General features: G+C 41.4%; 1 protein-coding gene across 1 annotated transcript in view; it reads left to right on the forward strand.

Moving 5' to 3' along the window:
- The window catches only part of MCTP2 (multiple C2 and transmembrane domain containing 2), a 181,184-nt gene extending 166,436 nt beyond the window's left edge, over window positions 1–14,748 (forward strand). Inside the window, exons 21-24 of the mRNA XM_083184241.1 lie at window positions 5,638–5,747; window positions 10,996–11,105; window positions 12,229–12,326; window positions 13,746–14,748. Of these exons, the coding sequence (XP_083040367.1) occupies window positions 5,638–5,747; window positions 10,996–11,105; window positions 12,229–12,326; window positions 13,746–13,814 (387 nt within the window). The 3' untranslated portion in view covers window positions 13,815–14,748. The remainder of the gene's footprint in view (window positions 1–5,637; window positions 5,748–10,995; window positions 11,106–12,228; window positions 12,327–13,745) is intronic.
- Window positions 14,749–15,406: the final 658 nt, after the last annotated feature.

Genomic DNA, 15,406 nt, shown 5'->3' on the forward strand with positions numbered 1-15,406 from the left:
AAAAAGCCACTAGATGTGCGTGAGTGCGTATATATCTGTCTACCAGAGCATGCAGCTAACCTGTCCTATGGGCTAGTCTAGGCTCTTATATCCCTTGTCGCTTCCTCGTGTGTAAAAGTTGCATGCACAGGATATAGAGAACAGTGATGAACTTTGAACAATAAAGCAACCCTTATTTGACATATTTTTCCCAGATGAAACACTCTTTTACTAGATTCTCTACATGTTCCGTAAGATGGGATAGTTCAGACTCTGTCCTGTCAAAAGCGAGGTCTCTGTGGTCTGGCATATAACGGAACAATTACATCATAATTCTGTTCCATTGAAATGGTGCTACATAAGAACTTCACTGTTGAACATCTGGCTACAGAAACAATATGCAAAATGTAACTTCAAGATGTTAATTAATTCTGAACCCTCTTAAGAAAACAGACTGTTCCTAATTTTGCCTTCCTGAATGGCTTGACCCTTTTTACATGTGTTTTTTATTCAATGAATTTAAGCAAATATTGAATATACCAGTGCATGCTTCACCATTAAATTATCGGAGTATAATAGTAATTCTCCCCATCCATGGCTATGCCCTGCCTTTGTCAAAGATGTTACTTGGCATTTCAAAGAAATATAATTGAGTTTCACCTCTTCATATTAAATTCCTATTTGGGATGTCATTTATTAATATCATCTCAAACTGTTTGGTATTTGCCAGATAAACTTTCTTCTGATCTATCCATTCAGATTATCAGTTTTCTTTTTCACCAATAGCTACAAATGTGCCGAGGTTCATCTAGCAAACGAGTAACGGTAAACATGACTCGTTTGCGGCAAATAGCGTTTTCTTGACTACTTGGGGCTGTGTGCGTATGCTTCCGTTCCGATTGAAATCAATGGAGCAGTTGCAGGCTGTGACTGCATGCAGGATAAGAGGGGACACGTCTTTATGTGCATAATCATTTTCTATATAAAGAATGTAGTTAACAAAAAAGCAGAGTGCAAGTTGCCTGTAATTGCTAGAACATTGCGTGCGCAGAAACAAATGCAAATATAGACATGCAGACTTGTATGTGACGGTCACACGCCTTTATCATCCGCTCACACAGTATTTGTACCAGCCATGTCCTTGGTGCCAAAGATGTGTCTGAAAAGAGGGGGCATGTCCACCGTCAGCATCACGGAACATGGCCTGTATACAAACACTCCGATACCACCCAGTTCTGCCTACTCAGTCACAAGTGAAGATGCAAGTGGGCAGTACGGATGGTGTAATGGTTACTGTCTCACAGCGCTGAGGTCAGGGGTTTGATTCCCACCAGGGCCCTAACTGTGCAGAGTTTGTATATTCGTCTCGTGCTTGGGTGGGTTTCCTCCAGGTACTCCAGGTTCCTCCCACTATCCAACAGTATACTGGTAGGTTAATTGGCTGCAAACAAAATTAACCCTAGAATTTCTGTGTGCGCTTGTACATGTGGTAGGGAATATAGATTGTAAGCTCCACTGGGGCAGGGACTGATGTGAATGTTCAAACATTCTCTGTAAAGTGCTGCGTTGCGCTATATAAGAAACTGTTAATAAATAACATAAATAACTGTATTGTGTATGATTCGCCATACCCTGTAATCGTATGCACTTATCTCCAGAGCATGCACGGGGCAAAAATAAGATGCATCCCTCTCAAAATATTAAATGGACTTGAATGTATATGTTGTCCATATTTTTCTGATACTTTTTTTTTTATTCTTCTTATTATTATTCTTTTAAATACATGCAAATACAACCTTTTTCCTGTTTTAACAGCCTTACTTTTTGAGTGGTACCATATTTGCGTTCTGTACAGCAAATACATATCTTATTGTTTCACCAAGCTGCATTTACTGCACGTATATATATTTGATGCAACCTTAGTGCAGGGGTTGGACAATGATAGAAAATAAATAAAACCAGATGCCTATTGTTTGTCTTGTTAGAAGTCCATAGAAATGCCCTGGGATCAAAAAAAATTAAAAAAATAATGAAAGTTCAAAGAACACCGAAACATGTAAATGTAACATAACTACATTGTGCAGAATTCAAGATGATACAAATATGGCATATTATACATAAAAAAAAAAAAATCAATATGATCACGTAAGTAACAGACATTCATAATCACATATATCCAACTAATTATAAACACAGTGTGGATATGGACATGATGCCCCTCTGTTATCGGGTCTCTCTAAATACTGTTGATGCTGCCTGCCTGCTGACTTTGGTACTAAAGTGCCAATTGTCCACAGATCTTTCAGTGACGGCCATGTTTTTTTATTTGCTCTTTTTTTATTTGCTAGCGATGGGAGTGGTTATTTTTTTAGGTTAGAAGGAATCCCCTTTATTCACCTTTGGAAATCACCTTGTCCAAACATTGTTGTATTTTCCATCACTGACCCAAATATAACAATTTATTACTAAGGCGTTCTCTTTCCCAGACATGGTTGCAGACTCACCAATTTTTTTTACATTTGTTTTTAATACCAATATGTTTCTGGGTGTGGATCATTGGATAGACCGCAACTAGGTTGACGTGCAGGAAGGTCGACATGACTGAAGGTCAACAGGGACATTAGGTCGACAGTCAAAAGGTCAACATGGGGTTTTTCACTGTTTTTGTCCCTAATGTTGACATGGACACTGAAATGTAGCACCACGTCCCCTCGCATGGCTCGATGCACTCGCCATGCTTCAGGCACAGTGCCTCGCTAAGCTTGGCACACTATGTTATTCTCCCACCACGCCCTAGTGCAGGGGTAGCCAACTCCAGTCCTCGAGAGCTACCAACAGTTAACGTTTTCCAGCTCATCTTGCAGGTACACAGGTGCACTCATTACTGACTAACACATTTTAAAAGATCCACAGGTGCAGCTAAATAATTCACTTGTGATTCTGTGAGGAGACCTGGAAAACTTTAACTGCTGGTAGCTCTCGAGGACTGGAGTTGGCTACCCCTGCCCTAGTGGATGGCAAGGCATAAAATACCGCCTGTGGACTCAAAAAAAAAAAGGTGAAAAATCCCATGATGACCTATTGACTGTCGACCTTCCCCATGTTGACCTAATGCTTGTTGACCTAATGCTTGTTGACCTAATGCTTGTTGACCTAATGACCATGTCGACCTTCAGTCATGTAGACCTTCATGCATGTCGACCTAGTGGTGTTGGCTTAATACTTGTAGACCTAGTGACAGTATCCCATGTTTCTGAAATCAACGTTGTTACATTAGGAATGTGCAGTTAAGTAACATCTATGCAGGATTTATCAAAGGCTAAAACGAACAGAAGTTCTTCAGTCAGCTGATCATTTACAGTTGCCAATGGGGAGTCATGTTTATTTTCTATATTCCTTTAAATCACTTTGCATCTCTTGGAATATGCATTCCTATATGCTTCTCTGTTGTACTGTAGCAGAATGTCCACACAATACTTGGTAAGGAACCCATATGAGTCTAATAAATCTGAAAATTGTTTATTCACCTCTAAGTCTAAGGGCCACTTCAGCATTGTTATCCTTCATCTCTCCGCTGCCTTTGATAACCCTGATCACCCTGCTCTCTGACATCCTCCATTCCATTGATGTCTGAGACGCTGTCCTCTCCTGGTTTACCCGCTGCCTCAACAATTGCTCATGTTCTAGTCTCCCAAAGATCTTACTCTTCTCCCACTGCACCTTATCTCTTTGTGATCAAATCAGCAGCTATGATTACTAATATCACATGTACGCTGGTGACATCCAAATATATCTCTCCTCATAAGGCCTCCTGCATTGCCTACTGACTCCTATTTCCATCTGGCTTATGTCATCTTATTCTTGATGCCCCAGTACTTTCTGAGACTGAATGAACCTGATTCAGAGATACAGTAGGAGCAGAAGCTACAATTGGCGGTCGCCTAGTTGTGACTTTATGCACATATATGTTGCCATACATGTAAATGAGATGCCCACTTTTAGCAGCTGCACATACTGAAATACCCATTGACATTACCTACTGGTTCTTAGAAACCACCATTGAACCTTACACCAGACTTAAGGTAGATGCAGTCTTTCCATGTGTCTGTGGCCTGCTCTGTCGTTTTTTTTTTTTTAGATTGTTTTCCTTTTATACAAAATAATTGTTTGTATCCAATATTTATTTATGCCATACCATCTCTAGACAATTATCTTTTATTCAACCAGCTGACATCGTAGCAGGCACTAGATGAGATGGAAACAAATATTTTCTTGGAATACAAACACTGTATCTGATTTGTTCAACATTGTCCATGTTTAATATGTAAAATCTTTAATAAACTAAAAAACAAACAAAAAAAAAAGGAGTATAATCACTTCCACAATAGATCTTATACTCTGCATCTTGATTGCAACAGCTCCAAACAAGATGCGGAGCATCACACAGGGAAGCGTGTTATACACAAGGGCCTGACACACTGCACTGCATCAGGTCTTTGTACACTACACACAGCCGGGCATGCATATAGAATCTATATATAGATTATATATGCAATGAGGCACAGCTGGGCATGCATATAGATTCATATACATGCCCGACCATCCATTACCCCCAGGAAATTCATATTTACCCCATTTGAGGTAAAAACTCATGTTGACCTTTTTACTGTCGACCTAATGCTTGTGTTGACCTTCCTACCTGTCGACCTTAGCTATGTCGACCTATTTCAGGTGTCGACCTAAGGCCCTGTTGACCTTTTTGTCTTATTTTTTTATTTTCGTCTTTTAGTATAATTGTCAATATAAAAGACAAAATAATACTAGCCTTGACAAGTAATACAAAAAATAAAATAGATAAAAGCCTGTATTATCTTCTGCAAATGTAATCTAATACTTTTTTTTATTATTTTTAGAAGTGTGCTTTTTTAAAAACTTTCCCATTATTAATTTTATTAATTGTCCAATTAATTATTCATTGATATGGTGATGCACAAACCCTGTGATCTTGCGGCGTAACTTGGAAAAATTCAGCGCAAATGGATATTATAAAGCTGGATAATTCTGACATCCCACAGGTTACTTGCAAAAGAAAAGCAATGCCGGTTATTTCATTAACACTTCCTCTAAACCTCTTTCGTTTTTCACAATCTCTTATTGGTTGCATAGTTTGGATGTAACAGTGGTGTAACAAAACCGTTGCGTTGGAAATGGATTCCTTTTTTTAAATACACAAAGTGATCTTCCCTGCATGTTTATTATAAATAACAATAATACAAACAATAATAAAAAGTGATTGCTCTTATGTTGCTCGTATTGAATCAGCCCTGCTCTTCTTGAGCAGCTTGATAGTTACAGCAGAAGTAATGTTGTGCTTGTTAAACTGTGTTATCACCACATTTCTTGGTTCAATCTGAAATGTGTAAATAAAGTCAGCAGGATGTCGATGCCATTGCCAGATGAAGTGTCACTGCAGCAGCACGAATAGTCTTGTACTGGCTGTTCAGTCTTTGCCGTTTCCGATTACTGCCGCTGACTAACTTGGGCACAATATCTACCAGACCTGGTCTTGCAGCAAACCCAAATAAGCACTTGCTGCAAATAGCTCCCATCTAGTGGTATTTTTAATAAGTGTTTTTTTTTATTTATTTTTTTCTTCAGGAGTCTGAAAGAAAGAGCATAAGAGACCGAATTCAGATGGTTCAAGATATCGTTATTACAGTTCAGAATGTATTAGAAGAAATTGCCTGCTTTGGGGAACGAATAAAAAAGTAAGTTTCCCCCCCTACCTTCTCGTGTACACTGTTGGTACACTCATCAGGTGGAATATCGGTTTAGGCAGAAGAATTGCTACAGATGTGTACAGTAGGCTGTTCATCTTCACATCGTGGCAAATGGCCACACCGGTGCGTATGCATGGGCACGGCCATAAAGGTGAATGGTGCAGTCACAAGGCGCGGATAGTCGCAGCCTGGTGCGCTATGCAGCATGCTGCAATCTGTAGGCAAAAATACGGTATTGTGGCAAGCAATATTAATAAACTTGATAAAGGATGAAATAAGGTCACATGGTGGCTTCTATAAAAGCTAAACTGATTAGGTGCTATTGGATCCCAGTTGCTAGCATTATGTTATATAGTGCTCTAAACTGTGACGTTATTGGGGAGTGGTCTCTGTACTTTTTTTTAGAAATAATGATTTATACGATATCAGAAGTACCCACGTTCCTTGCTGTTCAAAACCAGTATGGCTCTTGGGAGCAGATGGAAAGATATATAGATACTGGCCGGTTAGCTGGCGGCTTAATTTAAGTTTTGTTTATTTTCATGTATTGCCAGGTGTAATATAGTTCCATTGCGCTTGGCATTGTTTCGGTTTGGCTTTGTGTTCCATTGTCCGTGCCTTTTTGTGTAAAGTGCTTCTAAAGTCATTCAAGGAAAAAACACTTCCCGACCTCTTTAAACTCCCCTGGAGCCAGGCTTAGTTCAGTCCTGATTACACCCGTGTGTCTTCTGTTCAGCAGGCATCTCAGACACACACGTTTATTTTGAGTAAAGCGCTGCACCATGGGGCTTAGAGTAAGAGAGCCACTGTGAAGCAGCAAGTGCAGTACAGAACACTTAAATGGTTCTGGGAGGTAGACCAGGAACTAGAAGCCACAAGAGTTCCAAAGCTGCTGCTGTCAGCCTGGTGTTTATAGATAGGTGTGTGCTTTCATGTAAGGGCATAGGATGGAGAAAAAGGCATAGTCAAACAAGCCAGCCTGCCTCCATCTTGCTTTATATTAGCATTACTGTAAATACTTTATAGCGAGAGGTAATGGTGTGGGAGGGTGTCAGGGGCTGAAGTGCCCAGCGTACTTTTAACATTAGTCCTGTTCCTTATTCACGTCATGGGAGAGAGGTTTTTGAGGAGATGTAGGTTTTGAATAAACTACTAAGCAAAGTGGAGGGAGGGTTATGAGGAGGGGTGCGGGAGGGTTATGAGGAGGGGTGCGGGAGTTACAATCAGGCACTAGCTGGGAGGTTTAGGGAGCAATATAAAATAAAGAATGCTACATTTCTAGAGTTGGTACAGCATTGCCTGTGCTTTATAGGTTATCGAAATGTAGAGATTTTGTTCAGGTTAACAGACTAGTCCTCTAAATTCTCACTCTAAAGCAGGGGTCCTCAAACTACGGCCCGCGGGCCACATGCGGTCCACTGAGGACATTTATATGGCCTGCCAGACTTCCTGCATCTTTAAATACAAACACAGCTGCTGCCCATTTTTTATTCCACCAAAAAGATGGCCACGGGAGGGCTGCGCGCATGCCCGACTGCATGCAGCTCCTCCCATGGACCTTTTCTCCCGTCCATGGGCAGGACCGCCCACCTACATGTGGTGTGTCGGGCTGCAGCAGGAGGCAGGGAAACAGCTTCTGCTTCCATTCCTGCCATACACCAGGCTCCGCGGCCAAGCAACCCCGAAGCTGGGCTGTATGTCTGGTGGGCTGCAGCAGGAGGTAAGAAGGGAGAAAGCTCCCTGCCCCCCGCCCCCCCCCCCCAACATGAAGATGCACTGATATATAGAAGTCGAGGAATGGTGCGCGGCCACATAAAAAAAACGCACACCACTTCCTCAGTGCATCGGCGCAACCCCTCTCTCATGTTTTCCGGTGGCCACTGGCTGCTGCTGGCCTGGGTAGCCTTGGCAGAACAGCGCCAGGCTGGTAGTATGTGCTGGCGTGTATTCCTCCGTGCTGTGGGCAAGTGAGGCAGAAAGGGCTGCTACACGATGGTACACGCAGCTCCCGGCCACCGCTTGTGATCCTAGACATGAGCAAGTGCTGGGGTGGGAGACTGAAGGAGGCAGCAGTGCTGTTTATGCTGGGAATGCAATGAGCATTTAACCCTTGGGGTACAAACATGTAAACATCCTGTATAGGCAGATAATAAGATATATGCAGTGTGCATAGGAATTTGTTCATAGTTTTTGTTTTCCTATAGTCCGGCCCTCCAATGGTCTGAGGGACAGTGAACTGGCCCCCTGTTTAAAAAGTTTGAGGGCCCCTGCTCTAAAGCTATGTACACACACTTCGTTTTGCTTTAGATTAGGTGTTAGACTTGATTTTGTATTAGATCTGACATTATATCTTTCCATTCAATTTGGCATTAGATCTGTACTTTTGCATTAGATATCGATATCGAATTCGATTTACATTCATGGAAATTGTACACATTCGATTTACTGGATCGAATTCGAGATTTCCTTGGCTGCACAATTGAATTTTTTTGTTCGATTTTGAGAAAACGGGAGCGCGCATCGACTGCAGACCGAGAGTGTCCTAAATACCATTCGATGTGGATTTGATTTTGCTTCTATAAGCAAAATCGAATCGAAAATAGCCAAAAATCGATGCATGTGTACACAGCTTTAGTGCACACAATGTATGGTTACAGATATATTATGCATGTAAGTGTATTGCAATGAGGGCGTCCTCTTGCGTATTACACCTATTAATATTTATATGGCTGCTGTGATAGACCTGGAATTAGCATTTTTCAATGCTGAATACTCATATATTGAACAGGTGTGAACTGGAACATAGAGAGTACCATATATATAGGCAGGCAATAGGTTGACACCAGATAGGGTGAAAAGGTCTAGACCAGTGGTTCCCAACCTTTTTTCTCTCCTGTACCCCTTAATTAGGCATTTAATTTATAAGTACCCCTTCTCTCAAAACATCCACAGTAATTATGAGTGGAAGCGAGTGGTATGCGTGTCCTAAAATTAAGGATTAGCCGTGGACTAGTATATGGTCAGGAATCGGGTCCCTCAGTGTCTGGCCGCTGGCTGTGTATGGTCTTTAGAGTTCCCGCTAAGGCCTGTAGGATTAATGCTTCTTCCAGCCATGTCAGTGTGGGGCAGATGTTCGCTGATGTCTGAGGACAGCGCAGGTAACTCTCAGTGGATTGCTGGTTGGGCAAAAGCACGAGGAGACGCCGATGACGCTGTAGATAGAACCGGAAGTGACACAACGTGGTTCGTCTCCATGGCAATGGTAGACTTGTTTTACCATCGGGAGACTTTCTTCTTCCGCCATTACCAATATTATTTTCAAGTACCCCCAACTGGTCTGCAGAGTACCCCCAGGGGTACTAGTACCCCAGGTTGGGAACCACTGGTCTAGACCAAGTGTTTCCAAGCAAAGAAAGAGGACCAGGAGAAGATCAAAAGTTCGATGGGTACAAATTGTCGACATGCAAATGGTTGACATGATTTTATTTTAGTTTTTTTGCCTATTTTAACCATAAACCTTAACTTATTCCCTAACCGTCACCTTAACAGCCTAAGCTTAAAGCCGCCCACACACGGTGAGATATTTGCTTGATGCACTATTTTCTAGTTTGCATCGCATACAATACATGTGATGCGTTCTAGTACAAAAAGTACTGCACATACATTTTTTATGACTTGCGAAAAGAAACACGATGAATGGCATGCGCTGTGTTTTGAACTAAAACGTAAAAAATGCATCCGACCATTGCACCTTGTGGGCACCTTAACAATCCGCCACGTGCCTGGCCCTAACCTTCCTTAAGTGTCTACCCCTACTCTTGAAATATCATAAACACGTCTTTTTTCTATGGAAACTGTTTAACATTGTCGATCTAAGTTCATGTTGACCATTTACCTTTTGAAATTGCGATTATCTCAACTTATTGCCTTTCTGTCAACCATCTGTATGCCATATTGAACATCTATATTGTTAAATTTGTGTAGCTAAAAGAAAGGATAGATGCTACAGTGTTTGTTTTTGAAAATCGAAACAGTAGCTACTCAAATGTGTTGCCTGCCCTATTTACTGATTAATTAGCCAGCAGGTGGCATGGTTCTGTACCATCTACATCAGGGGTGGCCAACTGGTCAGAGGTAAAGAGCCGAAAAATATCGGTAGTCAAGCTAAAGAGCCGGCATCATGCACGCACCGAAGGCGCATGCGCCAAAAAAAGGGGCGTAGTCTATTTTGACCCCTTGGGTGGGTGTGATACAAATATGCCTCCAATAGTGCAGTGCCATATATACATATGCCCCCAATAGTGCCAGATACACATATGCCCCACACGGTGCCGGTTATGCCCCCACAGTGCCAAAAAGCTGGTATGCCCCCACAGTGCCACAAACTGCTATGCCCCCACAGTGCCACAAACTGCTATGCCCCCACAGTGCAAATTTCCCAGCAGCAGCACTCACCGTTGTTGCTGCCAGGCGGGGAGAGGACAGTCTGGTGTCCCCCTGCAGTCCTCCTGTCATGTCACCGATGGGAGGAGAGCACAGCACACAGCGTGTCTCCTTCCCCCTCACTTCCCTGTGACTGGGCCGCCCACCAATCAAAGCTCGCTGGCAGGCTCCTGATTGGCTGCTGGCCCACGAGCTCTGATTGGCGGACGGCCCAGTCACAGGGATGCACAGTAAGGGGTAGGAGAGATGCGCGATGCACGTTCTCCTCCCCTCAGAAGGAGAAGGGATTCAGGGAACCGGCAGCAGGGGGGACTGGGACAGACGGTGGGCGGTAGGCAGCAGTGGGAGCAGGAGCCGCACTTTACAAGGGGGAGAGCCGCATGAGGCTCAAGAGCCACAGGTTGGCCACCACTGATCTACATCCATGTAAGGAATTGTTTGTTTTTTTGTGCTATCTTGCTAATACTACTGCAGTAATCATGCAGTTCAGTGGGTTATCATGGAATAGCACCACAGTACATTGTTTAACATCAGTTGCTGATTGTTATGCATTACTTCATATTAGCACTTGGGATCAACCCCCCCATGTAATTATCATGCCATGTGATCACTTAATTTAGGCTGAAAGCACGTGGTACAACATTGCTCAGAAAATCTGTAATACTATGAAAAATTATTTCCCTTTTACTTTTGAATTGTCCCGATTAATGCATCTTGGTATTTAGTGAACGTTTTGCCGGTTGACCATAAATGCAATCTACCCATTTTTGTTGTTTTTATTTACTTCTTTCAGTACGTTTAATTGGAGCGTTCCATTCCTCTCCTTTCTTGCCTGTTCCATACTCTTGGTTGCAACAACTCTTTTGTATTTTATACCTTTACGATACATCATTCTTATTTGGGGTAAGTGATGTTTTAAATTCAAAATAATACATTGTGTTTTTAAAAGTGAAATTATTTGCTTTACACCAATGAAACTCGGTGTGAGTGTGCGCCCTATAGTGATGCGCAGCCCCGCATGTCGCAATTGCCATTCTAGACCTTGCAAGCCTGCTTGCAATATCTAGTCATCGCCAGTGTTCGTTTGCTAATGCAGTGCTGAAGCTGCCCATTCACGCTGCTAAGCGTGCTGTCCCGATGTGTGCTTTGAGGTGCGCGCTCCCGCGGCACCTCATCGCACAGTACAAAAAGTATGTGCTTGCACAAACTTTTTGTACTTAGGTTTCATCACATTGCATCGCATTGCATGCGCAACGGATGCACATGCAATGCAATGTGATCCGTGCTAGTACAGCACGGAAAGCACGCCCACAAAGCAGCGTGTATGGGCAGCTTGAGTGCTGAGCGATCTGAGCGATTCAGTGTTGTTCAGTACAAAACTCAACTTGCCCTGTGTGTACGGGGCAAAACAAACAAATACATTACCCCAAGAATCTGTTTAGCATGCTAAACCCTCCAGCCAGCATGCTAATCAGCTCAGCTTTATGTCAACATAATACACTGTACAGTGAGGGGAGATGGTTAAACAGCTGCTCAATATGGCAAAAGCATAATTCTTGTTGGGACTTATCCAAGTCATGGACATTTTGAAATGTAAAATATGTTTTCTTTTAGAAAATATATATATATATTTTTAAAGTTTACCTTAAATTACTTTTGAGACTAAAATTAATGTTCTAGACTCTGTGGAGTACTTGATGTACTGCACTGGTGTGTCAAATATTATTTTGACCATCTGCATGCTTATTAAGCAGTGTGACATAGGTGTTATCACACCTTACATAGGTAATGACATATTCTTTTACAACTGACGTTAAATACTAGAAGGGCACAGATGTATGTCATTCTATAAGAAGGCTGGATGTTCTTTTTTGCTCTGGAAAATTAACATGTGACCAGCAGAAGAGAAAAAACAATAATACCCACTCATTCCTAACCTGTAAATTTGCTCACGCTGTCGCGGTTGATGTGCCGGCATTCATTCTTTTTAAAGTCGGAATAAGCTCAAATGGATTTTTCTTGGCAGGCATCAATAAATTTACAAAGAGACTTCGGAACCCATACGCCATAGACAATAATGAGTTTCTAGATTTTCTCTCCAGGGTACCATCCGATGTTCAAAAGGTAAGTTGATTTTTATTTTCTTTGGTATGATCTTGCATAATAGTTTCATAGAAAATCTACCAAGACATAGCCACTCATTATTAGTATTATGTACACAAATGACGTTTACATGGCTCCTCAAGTTATGTAAGCAAATGTGATTAGCGCCTGATGCTGGTATTCTATTCTCACACTTGCGCTGACCATGCATGCTAGAACACCCACCTTGATGTAGTGCTGTGGTTCATAGAGCACCAGTGCATGGCTTGTCCAGCATCCAGGAGCAATGCAGAATTCTGATGATATTGCAATCACTCACAGGAGCTTTGCATCTTTAGGGGAGTATTAAATCCTGTAGGAAGTAGCGGCGGGCTCCTATTCAATGCTGTCGTTTCTGACAGCATTGAAGAGGCAGCTCGACAGAACAGACCCGACTTTAAAACCAGTCGGGTCCGTTTTGCAGAAAACGCCCGTGGATTGTTGAGTTCACGGCCTGATCTCGACAATTCACGGCCGTATTTGCAGACATGCCCTCTTTTCTCTGCTCGACAAGCGGAACATTGAATTCCGCCTGCCAATAAACTGGCAAGCTGGCTGACAACGGGGCAGTATTGCGACTGTAGAAACGTTCAGACAGTTGGAATCCAGAATTGAATCCCTGCCTTGAAGTACAGTAATTAAGCAGGCAGAGCGCAAATAATACATGGGTATTACAGGGAAATCTTTTTTTTACAGTATTAAACAATCGATAAGAAAATGCAGAATGCAACATATGAAATGTTGCCGCTTTTTCTGTCACCAAAAAAGACTATTGATGCTTTCACCACCCCGGTTTAGTTTTCCTAGTTTGTCTTTTTTTGTGGTGTACATTACCGAAGGCAGGAATCGCAGTTTCTGACCGTATGTACTTAAGAAACGCAACCCACCTACTTCCAGAATAGCATTCTCCCAACATTTCCGCAGGAGAACTTGCAGCTGAATCAGTCTGGACAAACATGCCTAGCTATGTAGAGCAGCTCATGCAATTAATTTGTTTTATGTAGGCTTTTCAGTTTGTCATCCTTATTTATAGATTTGTACTGGGGTTGTTACAGTTCACTTATGTGCGTTTTTTGTTTGTTCCCCGGGGCCTTTTTAATTCACTTGTGCAGTACGTTGTAATAGCCTTAAGTCAGTAAAGAGACACCTATTTGCCATTGCTAAAATCTGTTAGAAACCGCTCTGTCTCATTAAAATAATTTCTGCACTTAATATTTGCACATGTTGAAGAAACTCCATTCCGGCTACCAATTAATTCTCAGTGTTCTTATGTTTAGAAAATGATTCATTACTCAGAATGTTCTGTAGATTCCCTGAGTGTCTCCTTGGGGAGCCATTAGCTCACTCCGTAGAAAGCTAGAACCGCTTAATGGCAAACGTCATCTCTGTTTACTTTTACAGGTGCAGTACGCCGAATTGAAACCTTGTGGCAACCAAGGTGCCTTTAAGAAAAAGCGAAGTGGCTTGTAACAGAGGACTGTGTTACCAAGCGTCTCTGCTTTACAGTGGTAACATCATGCACTAATTTATGCTCCAAGCCTGGACTCTACTGATCTCACCTTAAGGACAAAGGCCAGGGGGGCAGGATACCCCCAGAGATATGCTGTCTTAGGTGTGTCAGAGACCACACCGTTCTGCTGACTGGTTTCAGTTAATCCTCCACCATGTACCAAGGATTTGCCAGTAGGAATTGGGAATAAATGTCTTCTGCACAAAATGAATTGGAAATGAGGGAGTATGTGTATGTTATATTAATGTTTCATTGGTCAGTCTTTCTGTTTGTCTTTTGGTGAGAGGGTAAGATAAAGAATTCTAAGGTACTTTTGATAATTCATGACAACGGCCTTAACGATTTATTCTGATGGACCCGATGATAAATGTTTGCTTAATGTGCTAAAGGCTTTCTACATTAACAGAATATTCCACGTAATGTCAATCATGCTTCTGACCAGCTACAGTCTTGAATGCATGTCTATCACATTCGGGTGTAATTTTGTGGTTGCTTAGATTTCCCTTTCCTGCACCGTACAGGATGCAATATGCGTTTGTACGTTACAGTACATACCAGTGTGCAAACAAAGAATATATTTATTTGAAGTTACTGTAACTGGTTGAAGCCTGTATAATTTTCTTAGAAAAACTGTTGCATTTGCACCTTACTGCCAAACTGTACATAGCAATATAAAATAAAGATGTATATTTATATAATCTGTATCTAGCACTTTTCAGTACACTACAAAATTCATATGACGCAATCTTAACAATTATGTTGCTAAAGTGTCATTGGTGGAAACCACCCGAGTTTAAAGGTTTTCTATTAGAAAGCTTCCACAAAAGCAGAATATAGGCAACAATGGGGCAGATGTATTAGGCCTGAAGAAGAGATAAACTGGAGATAAAGAGAAAGGAGATAAAGCACCAGCCAATGAACTGTGTTTGAAAATGACAGTTGGGAGTTTATTGGCTGGTGCTTTATCTCCCTTCCCTATATCTCCAGTTTATCTCCTCTCCAGGCTTAATACATATGCCCCAATAATACAAAGCTATTTTTAAACTGTGGCATTAATATAGATTATTTTTAAATACAGTTTTATCCAAAGACTTTCTAGAATTTATAGTAGTTTGCAATTTTTGGAACGTTACACACCGGTGCCAAAGATTCGTAATTTTATATATTAATCCTGGAATATCTTCAATGTGCGTGTCATTTCTTCCTAAACCAACCAATATCTGAGATGTACACATACATTAACGCTCAGGATTCATTTTATGTTTCTGGATTATTTGGGTGGCTTGATCTAGAATTACTTTCCATGGTGTTATATTTGATTTAAATTTAGGTACGTTTCAGTCAGTAGTCTGAAAACAACTAATATGTTGGGTTATATATAAATCCGTTCTCTACTGATTGCTCTGTATAATCTGTAAATAATCTAGTGTTATGATGTATATTTAAAAATAACTGCATTTCAGATTTTGTTTTTCATAACAATCAAGGGATATTTTATTATTGAATTTTATATTGATTTACTACTACTCGTCACATGTTCTTTGTAAGACAT

Source organism: Crinia signifera, chromosome 4 (genome assembly GCF_055691185.1).
Source record: "Crinia signifera chromosome 4, ASM5569118v1, whole genome shotgun sequence".
Lineage (NCBI taxonomy): Eukaryota > Metazoa > Chordata > Amphibia > Anura > Myobatrachidae > Crinia > Crinia signifera.